The 10,490-nt window shown below is 43.7% G+C and overlaps 1 protein-coding gene across 1 annotated transcript in view; it reads left to right on the top strand.

Annotated features, from left to right (window-relative positions):
• arcn1a (archain 1a) overlaps positions 1-6,954 on the top strand; it is a 12,189-nt gene extending 5,235 nt beyond the window's left edge. The window contains exons 5-10 of the mRNA XM_030792392.1: positions 222-386; positions 2,123-2,288; positions 3,290-3,437; positions 3,936-4,044; positions 4,468-4,672; positions 5,025-6,954. Of these exons, the coding sequence (XP_030648252.1) occupies positions 222-386; positions 2,123-2,288; positions 3,290-3,437; positions 3,936-4,044; positions 4,468-4,672; positions 5,025-5,114 (883 nt within the window). The 3' untranslated portion in view covers positions 5,115-6,954. The remainder of the gene's footprint in view (positions 1-221; positions 387-2,122; positions 2,289-3,289; positions 3,438-3,935; positions 4,045-4,467; positions 4,673-5,024) is intronic.
• Positions 6,955-10,490: the final 3,536 nt, after the last annotated feature.

Raw genomic sequence — 10,490 nt, 5'->3', positions numbered from 1 at the left:
AGATAAGAATGAAGTCTTGTCATAGATGATTATAGTGCATTTTCAGCATCTATAAACATAACTCTAGTTCTCGGTAATGTAATGGTATATTGTAGCTAACCTAGACTATGATAATTAAATTTTTTTAGTTTATTTTGTCAGAAAATGAGGTTTTATAGAGTTGCTCATCTGTTCACTGTCAATAAAAATCTCTCCTTAACTGGTTGTTTCTTCTCTTTCAGGCCCAGTGGACCCAGTAAGGCTCTGAAACTGGGCGCCAGAGGGAAGGAGGTGGACGACTTTGTGGACAAGCTCAAGTCGGAGGGAGAGAATATCATCCTCCCCGGCACGGGCAAAAGACCGTCAGAAGCATCCAAGTCCCTGCCCCCCCCAGTCAACACAGAGAGGTAATGTCCACCCCCACCCCCCCAGATTAATCTGTGTGTGTGTGTGTGTGTGTGTGTTCCTTAAAGTAAAATATGTTCTCTCAGACCAGACCTGTCTGACAGACTGAGACCTGACCTGTCTGACAGACTGAGACCAGACCTGTCTGGCAGACTGAGACCAGACCTGTCTGGCAGACTGAGACCTGACCTGTCTGACAGACTGAGACCTGACCTGTCTGGCAGACTGAGACCTGACCTGTCTGACAGACAGAGACCTGACCTGTCTGACAGACTGAGACCAGACCTGTCTGACAGACTGAGACCAGACCTGTCTGGCAGACTGAGACCTGACCTGTCTGGCAGACTGAGACCTGACCTGTCTGGCAGACAGAGACCTGACCTGTCTGACAGACAGAGACCTGACCTGTCTGACAGACAGAGACCAGACCTGTCTGACAGACTGAGACCAGACCTGTCTGACAGACTGAGACCTGACCTGTCTGACAGACTGAGACCAGACCTGTCTGACAGACTGAGACCAGACCTGTCTCTCCTCTTCATACACCGTGCTGTGATTTTTCAGAGCTTGTCTACCGGAGCGTATCCCGCCGAGAGAGAAATGCCACTTCGATGATTTCCCTCTCAGCGATTCTCTGTTAACAGTCCCTATGAATGAGATTCTGCTCATGAGAAAGATAAAACTGAGAAAAAAAAAAAGATATGAAGAGTCCATGTTCGGATTGTTTCTCGGCTGATTACCGAACAGCCTGAGGGGAAAGCGTGAATTTCACGCCACAGCTGAATTTGACATTTGTACCAGGAAGTCTGTCTATCATAAAAGAGGAGTGGGCTAATGTGAGTGACAGAGCGACCCGTCAGGACAGGTTCTGAAGACGAGCGCGCCGTGAAAGTGCAATTAGCAAAACCGAGCTCGATGAGGAAGCGATTCCGATTATAAAACCACTTCATGGATGTAAACCGGGAGTAAACGTAGAGCGTTCTTCACTTTCCTGAAACAGATTTAGATCACTTACATCACGTAAGGAATAATCCGGAAAGCGCAGCTCGAAGTGGATGGTGACTGTGTGGTTTGTAACGGCGCAATCTTAAAACAAACTCCGGGACTGAATCCTGGAGTCAGACTGAATGTTAATGCTATAAAGAGATCAGCCTTTATATTCTTACATAGCTTTGATAAACTTGAGATGCCAATGACTGGCCTCTGACCAATCAGCTCTGATCATTCAGTCATCATTAGCAACCATGCTAATTACATGGCTAGCCTAGCATACTCTAGTCCGCATTTATCTGGCAGGCCTGTAGGTGGCTGGAAACCATTTGATGCTAGTATGAAGCGCATTTGAAAGCGCATATGAAGCGTTTTAACAGGAGAGGCCTGGGAGGTCATTGGAAAGGGAGGAGAGTAGCTATGCACAGTCTGGAGTGAGATATCTGAGTGGTTACCGTGGAGACGTAGGCCTGCATCTTGTGATGTCTGTGACGCAAAGCAGTTGACTTCAGACATCAGTTGTCAGTTCTGTGTCGTATACCTGGTAAAAATGTTGCAAAGATTCGTCATCCACTTAGGTTTTTTTTTTTTAATCATTTCAATACTAATGCTTGATCTCAGGTTTTCTGTCTAGAAATATACCTGTAAGGTACACTCCCGGTCTGGGTTCTGTGTGTGAGAACCTCCTCACACCTGGAGTAAAACACTCATCCTTTTTCTCACTCTGATTTCACCTTTGCCTCCCCAGTGTGCACCTGAGGGTGGAGGAGAAGATCAGTTTGACCTGTGGGAGGGACGGAGGCCTGCAGAACATGGAGATCCTGGGCATGATCTCCCTCAGAGTGTCAGACGACAAGAACGGACGAATCAGGCTGCTCATCAACAATAACGACAAGAAGGGCGTCCAATTACAGGTGGGCCGCGCAGAAATAGGGGGCGGATATTTTAAAAACGCTGGGGGTTTGGGTCCCAGGCAAAGGTCTTAGAATAGAATCAGGACCATATAGATTTCTGTACAACATCTTCATTGCAGCAAACAGACACTGTTTCAGTGTGACTGAGGGTTTCAGTGTGACTGAGGGTTTCAGTGTCGCTGAGTGTTTCAGTGTGACTGACTGTTTCAGTGTGACTGGGTGTTTCAGTGTGACTGACTGTTTCAGTGTGACTGGGTGTTTCAGTGTCACTGAGTGTTTCAGTGTCGCTGAGTGTTTCAGTGTGACTGACTGTTTCAGTGTCATTGACTGTTTCAGTGTGACTGAATGTTTCAGTGTGACTGAATGTTTCAGTGTGACTGGGTGTTTCAGTGTCGCTGAGTGTTTCAGTGTCGCTGAGTGTTTCAGTGTCGCTGAGTGTTTCAGTGTCGCTGAGTGTTTCAGTGTGACTGACTGTTTCAGTGTCATTGACTGTTTCAGTGTCATTGACTGTTTCAGTGTGACTGAATGTTTCAGTGTGACTGAATGTTTCAGTGTGACTGAGGGTTTCAGTGTCGCTGAGGGTTTCAGTGTCGCTGAGTGTTTCAGTGTGACTGAATGTTTCAGTGTCGCTGTGTGTTTCAGTGTCACTGAGTGTTAATGGTCATATGTGTGGGGTGTTTTCGGTGGCACTTTACTGGATCCAGGCTTCTGTTTTGTCTTGCTCCTTCTCAGTCTGACACCTGTCTTGTTAAACATTGTTATCACTTCCAGTTCTTTGAGAATCAAACCATCCAGCTGTATTATTGTATTGTGGCTGGAAGGAGGAGTTCTGTCAGAATTCGTGGTGATGTGTCGCAGGAAACGCAGTAATCGTCGCGTTTTCAGTTAGAGCGTCTGTCGCGCATGAACTCGATCTCCACACGTTGCGCCCGTGTTTGTCAAGGGCGTGGTGTGTTTGGATTTCAAACTTTCAATTTTTTTTTTTTTTTTTTTCCAAACAGACCCATCCCAACGTGGATAAAAAGCTGTTCACGGCAGAGTCTGTGATCGGTCTGAAAAACCCCGAGAAATCTTTCCCTCTCAATAATGACGTGGGTGTGCTGAAATGGAGACTACAGACCACAGATGAGTCCCTCATACCACTAACAAGTCAGTACCGATCACCTCTGTGTGCCTTCTTTATGCGTATATGTATGTCCCATCTGTAACTTTGTAACTCTTATGTTACTACACCTGTTTTTCACCTTTATAAAGAATCTTCTTTTAAAACTCTGTTAAAGTTGTGTCTTGCTAACGTTAGCGATTACACTGCTCAAGCACTTGCCATGTCAAAACTTCAATGCGCTGTGATGTGATTCGTTTATAACAGGGTGGAACTTGGCCGTGTTTTTATTTCATTTCTGTCATGTTTACCTAAGGCAGTGATGTCAGACTATGAGTTCCACATCTTGGCCTTACTTACCAGATTATTATTATTATTATTTTTTTTAAAAATCTCTAATATTTGACATTTCATGCTTCAGCGACTGCTGAAAAGCGACCTCCGAAAGCCACAGTGTTGCTAAGCAACAGAGTGCGAAAGTGCTTTTTGGGGGAGTCAGCTGATTTGTTTCTGTTCCTCCCCCCTTTTCTGTGTCTCCTCTGCAGTAAACTGCTGGCCCTCGGAGAGCTCCACTGGCTGTGACGTCAACATCGAGTACGAGCTGCAGGAGGAGGCGCTGGAACTCAACGACGTCATCATCTCTATCCCCTTACCGTAAGGACTCGCCTTTAAAAAAAAAAAAAAACCCCATTAACCTTTATCATCTCGTTTCTCATCATTTACCCTTTGTTTAGCACTGTTTTAGTCACTTACTCTGCTCTGGGTTTATGCTTAGACTGTTATATGGGCCTGGAAGGGCATTACAATGAATGTGCACTGATGTTATATGGGCATAGAGAGGCATTACAGTGAATGTGAACCTGTATCCGAGTAGTTTGTTTTGTTTTGGGGTTTTTCGTTTTGTTTTGTTATGGGTTTTTTGTTTTGTTATGGGTTCTTTGTTTTGTTTTGTCTTGTTTTGGGGTTTTTTTCGTTTTGTTTTGTTATGGGTTTTTTGTTTTGTTTTGTTTTGGGTTTTTTTTTTTTTTCATGTATGTTGACATAGCTGTTCCATCTCGTGATGCTGTTGTGCCGCAGGTCAGGGGTCGGGGCCCCTGTGATCGGTGACCTGGACGGAGAGTATCGTCACGACAGCCGGCGGAGCGTTCTGGAGTGGTGCCTGCCCGTTGTGGACGTGAAGAACAAAACGGGAAGCCTGGAGTTTAGCATCGCCGGGCAGCCCAACGACTTCTTCCCCGTCAGCGTCTCCTTTGTATCCAAGAGCAACTTCTGTGACATACAGGTAAGGCCTCTCCTCAGGACCCGACAGCCAGACCACGACTGTCCACACACCATCAAAAACACAGCCTCAAATACAAGCTTTTTTTTCTTTCTTTTTCTTCAGTTGATTATTCCTCTTCTTTTCTCTTGATGGATTTAATTATTCAATTGCTTTATTGTTATTATTATTATTATTATTATTATTTTTTCAACAATTAAGAGGTCATATGTAATGTGATAATCGCTGAAGGCACAAACCTCGTGGAACTTTCCACGCGCTTTCCTTATCTCTCTAACTTTATTTTATTCATCCGTCTTCTTTTTTTAAAACCCATCCCTCTCTTTTCTCTCTTTCCGTCCTCCTCCTCTCCCAGGTCACCAAAGTGTCTCAGGTGGACGGAAACAGCCCGGTCAGGTTCTCCATGGAAACGGCGTTCGTTGTCGACAAATACGAAATATTGTAAAGGATGTTCTCGACGTCAAGAGATTTAAACATAATTAAAGAAAAGAAAAGAAAAAAAAACAACAACAACCGACCGACATCGAATATAACCTGATCCATGGATTCACAACCTTTAAATAACACGAGAGAGATTGATTGGGATGGAGGCAGAGGTCCAACTTCAGCCTCTGTCATCTTCAGCAGTACATTCAAATGAACCTTTTTCAAAAAAAAAAAAGAAAAAAAAGAAAGAAAAGTTTCATTCTGACCGTGGCTGGCAGTATTGGCTGTATTTCTGTCTTCGCAAGAAAGAAATATGATTGCGTAAAGGGATCGATGGACAGAGACTCGGAGAACGAACTGCAAAAGCCAAAATTATCGTGCCGGATACTGGAGGGAGGGGCTAAGGGGGAGTGGGGACGCTATTACCAACACGGGATTGGCTAGAGACAAGAGGCTGAACCAATCAGTTCATCAGTCCTCCCCAGGCATAGACCTCAGTTAGATCAATGCTAGATGGAGAATATGGAGTAGGGGAATGATGTAGTTTAGCTTTAAAGGGAAGAATATCTGATTGTGACTTGTTTTGTTTTGTTTTTCATATGACCTGTGGAAGTTCTGATGTTGAATCCTAAATCATGTAAAAAAAAAAAAAAATGTCAATGCTGGGCTGCTACCTGACAGAATTCTGATGTTGAGGGTTTTTTTAAATTTTTTTTTACTTGTTTGTTTGGTGCAGTTTAAACACTAGAATCCACCCCTGCTTGGTCTGGAGACGTCCGCTGTACTCGCCATCGCTTCCTGAGTCACGGCCGAAGGGTGCGCAGTTGTTCTGCTGGTACTTTGCATCATAAAAGGGACCTGAGATTTTGGGGGTTTTTTGTTTTTCTTTGGGGGGTGGGTGTTTCTGTGGGACTCGGTTTTTATTGAATACCTTTTTTTTTTTTTTTAAACCCAGATGATCATAGCTAAGCGGTTTTGTGTTCCCACCCCTAAAGCACTGAGCGGGAATAAGCAGGCAACCTTTAAACATGACGGCATGAACGGCTTTGGTCACAGGTCTGGATGCGTCTCTCAGGCAACAAGCTGAAGCACTTCAACAACCCACACGGGTCTGACCTCATTTTTCCTCTGCTCCTGGTCCAGTTAGAGAAGCCCCCAGTTCACAGTGACGCTCAAAGTCTGCTCTGTCTGCACAGGTATAAGAGTCTGACATATTGCCATGTTTTTGGTGTCATGTGTGACATTTTACATTGTACACACCCCCAGAGCAGAAACGAAAGCAAACAAAGCAATTCACGCAGTTTAAAAAAAAGACCTTCATTCATCCAGAGTATATTACAGCAATGCCTTTAGCCTTACCTCCCCTGCTGTTGGTTAGAAACTGTCTCTACGTCAAGCTCCAAGATCATTGGCTCTTGGGTTTCAGAGATAACCAATAGGATTATGAGAAGTGTGATTCCACACTGGTACTGAGAGAGTCAGCCCGCCCCATCTTCCCCTCCTCAGCTCTGTCTCCAAACTCAACCCCACGATGAACATCACAGCTCTCTGTCACTCTCATCCTGTCCAGTAATGCCTTGAATCTCTGCATCGATTTTTTTTTGTTTGTTTTTGTTTTGGTTTGGTTTTGTTTTGAAGAGGGAAAAGGAAATATAAACTATGTTTGTTCGAGTAATTCTCTTTTTTTTCTGTTTGTTTGTATTCTTTAGTTTTATTTTAATCATATTTGTGAGTTGAAGAGTAAGAAACACAACGACTTTTGTAACTCTGAAATGATGAAATTAGGGGTAAGTGAACCAAGAACATTCCAATGTAAAATGATATCAAATTAAAGATTAAAGTGTATGATAAAGACAAAATGTAAGGATTGAGTCTCTTTCCTGCCTCTTTTATAAAACCAATGGATTGGCTGACTCTCACCATAGTTACAAATAAAAGTAAACAAGCATTTGACTGGATTACAAAATGCTGGTAATTTTTTTATCTGTCGGTTATTCTGGACTTTATGTGGTGGCTGTTAGAGATTCTGGGGGGGTAGAGTGTATTCATATATGGTCAAGTCACAGATTATCGTTATCCTCTCCTGTGTGTGTGTGTCTTTTGTGTGGGTACGTTTGTGTTTGAGAGAGAGAGAGAGAGAGAATGATGAGACTGGAAGAGGTGAAATGAAAACGTGTGTGTGTTTGAGAGAGAGAGAGAGAGAATGATGAGACTAAAAGAGGAGAAGAGGTGAGGTGAAAACGTGTGTGTGTGAGAGAGAGAGAGAGAGAGAGAGAGAGAGAGAATGATGAGACTAAAAGAGGAGAAGAGGTGAGGTGAAAACGTGTGCGTGTGTGTGTGTTTGAGAGAGAGAGAGAATGATGCGACTAAAAGAGGAGAAAAGGTGAAATGAAAACGTGTGTGTGTTTGAGAGAGAGAGAGAATGATGAGACTAAAAGAGGAGGAGAGGTGAAATGAAAACTAAAAAAATTCTCGGAAGATTCTCTTGAGACATGTGATGATGAGACTGTGAGGTTATGAATACATGTTTATCACTCATAAATTATCGCACAGAAACATGGTCAGGTTTGGCTTTATTCTCCCAGCCTGTGGTTATACACAGAACACTGGACAGCCAGTCATCCAAAGAGAACAAGTCCTTATATGGAGCTGGGGAAAAGACAGCGTATCTTTCTTCCTTTTTTCATTTTTCATCCAGTTTTGAATGAATAGACCCACAGCTGGGTATTATTTTCGTCAAGGTCTCAAAGCGGAAGATCGAGCACCATGGAATTATTTTAGCCGCAGGTATAATTCCAGGGAATACAGTGGACTTCAGCTCTGGGATGCGAGGGAATGGATTTTATGATACACACACATGTTCATGCCTTCCCTGGAAAGAGAGAAATACTGATGGTCTAGGGGAGCCTAGGTCAACCAGTGGATCATATTTATTCCTGTATTTCTGATGAAACAAAAATGGATTTTAATACGAATTTCTCAGTAACCTGTAACCAGAGAACGCCAACCTACACATCCATGAGGGACCACAGAATTATTTATGAAAGAGTTCACTTTCAGGTGAGTGAGTCATGTGCTCAAAAATTTACATATTATAGAAACTTCTGTGTTAGAGAAAAGTAACAGTTTTTTTATGGTAATACACTGTAATATCGTGTGATATCTACTGGACAAATTCTCACTTACTGTCAGCTAGGAAAACACAAGTAAGCAGGACATACTTTTCAGCGATTAAAATTATATGACGAATCTGTCTTGGGATTTAGTCGTCCACACATGTGATGCCAAAGAGCCCATCCATATAAAAAATAATAAAGAAAAAATAATTAAACTTACGTTCGTTTTACTACAGAGCACCAGGGCGTCTTCTGATTAGCACATACTGGCTACCTAATTGTCGCACTCTGTAAGGGTACTTAAAAACTCATGTCTCTTGACAGCTGTGGAGAGACACACTCAGAGATGAGAAATATTTGACCTGGCACTGTGTCGGCATAGCTTTCCTCTAACCGCTAAAGTCTAAACACTGACATAAGGGGACCATTCACGGTTACACGCGCGTCATTCACCACACTCTGCGGCGATGGGCAAGACGTGCGGAAAGAACTGGCGTCCCATTGTCACTAGAGGGCAGTGTTACGACGTGTTTCAATGGTTTTCTTCCGCCCGTTGCAGTTGTGACATCTCAAATGTTGATCCATAAAAAACAATTACCTTTTTTTTTTCCCTCGAGGGAAATGTGCTTCCTCGTAAAGATGAAAGAGTGACTTTAGCGTCTAAGCATTTGACTTTTTCTCTTTCATTTTTAATTTTGCCCTGGGGTCCAGTCAGGCATGGGTTCAGGACGCCAGTACATTTTGGGTCCTCAGTGTGACCCACAGAAGGCAGAGGACCCAAAATGTACTTGTGTTTTTGATCAGCGGTATCATATTATTTTCGAGGGCTATAATGCATGATCAGAATGACATATGAATAGATCCGAGGGTATTTTTTTATTATTCTTAGTTTTGTAAAAATGTTGAGATCTGGGGCTATTCATAAAACTGTAGCCTCAGATGCCCAGGCCTAACGACGCCACTGCAAAACACACACACTCCCTCTCCTCCAACATCCATGCAAAACACACACACTCTTCCTCCAACATCCATACAAAACACACACACTCCTTCACCTCCAGCACCTATATAAAACACACACACACACACACACACACACACTCCCTCTCCTCCAACATCCATACAAAACACACACACACTCCTTCACCTCCAACATCCATACAAAACACACACACTCCTTCACCTCCAACACCCACACAAAACACACACACTCCTTCACCTCCAACATCCATACAAAACACACACACTCCTTCACCTCCAACATCCATACAAAACACACACACTCCTTCACCTCCAACACCCATACAAAACACACACACTCCCTCTCCTCCAACACCCATACAAAACACACACACTCCTTCACCTCCAACATCCATACAAAACACACACACTCCTTCACCTCCAACACCCATACAAAACACACACACTCCTTCACCCCCAACACCCATACAAAACACACACACTCCTCCACCCCCAACACCCATACAAAACACACACACTCCCTCTCCTCCAACATCCATACAAAGCACACACACTCCTTCACCTCCAACATCCATACAAAACACACACACTCCTTCACCTCCGACATCCAAACAAAACACACACACTCCTTCACCTCCAACACCCATACAAAACACACACACTCCCTCTCCTCCAACATCCATACAAAACACACACACACTCCTTCACCTCCAACATCCATACAAAACACACACACTCCTTCACCTCCAACACCCACACAAAACACACACACTCCTTCACCTCCAACATCCATACAAAACACACACACTCCTTCACCTCCAACATCCATACAAAACACACACACTCCTTCACCTCCAACATCCATACAAAACACACACACTCCTTCACCTCCAACACCCATACAAAACACACACACTCCTTCACCCCCAACACCCATACAAAACACACACACTCCTCCACCCCCAACACCCATACAAAACACACACACTCCCTCTCCTCCAACATCCATACAAAACACACACACTCCTTCACCTCCAACATCCATACAAAACACACACACTCCTTCACCTCCGACATCCAAACAAAACACACACACTCCTTCACCTCCAACACCCATACAAAACACACACACTCCTTCACCTCCAACATCCAAACAAAACACACACACTCCTTCACCTCCGACACCCATACAAAACACACACACTCCTTCACCTCCGACATCCATACAAAACACACACACTCCTTCACCTCCGACATCCATACAAAACACACACACTCCTTCACCTCCGACATCCATA

Source organism: Chanos chanos, chromosome 15 (assembly GCF_902362185.1).
Source record: "Chanos chanos chromosome 15, fChaCha1.1, whole genome shotgun sequence".
Lineage (NCBI taxonomy): Eukaryota > Metazoa > Chordata > Actinopteri > Gonorynchiformes > Chanidae > Chanos > Chanos chanos.
The sequence above is the reverse complement of the archived record's forward strand: the minus strand, read 5'-3'. Positions and strand labels throughout refer to the sequence as shown.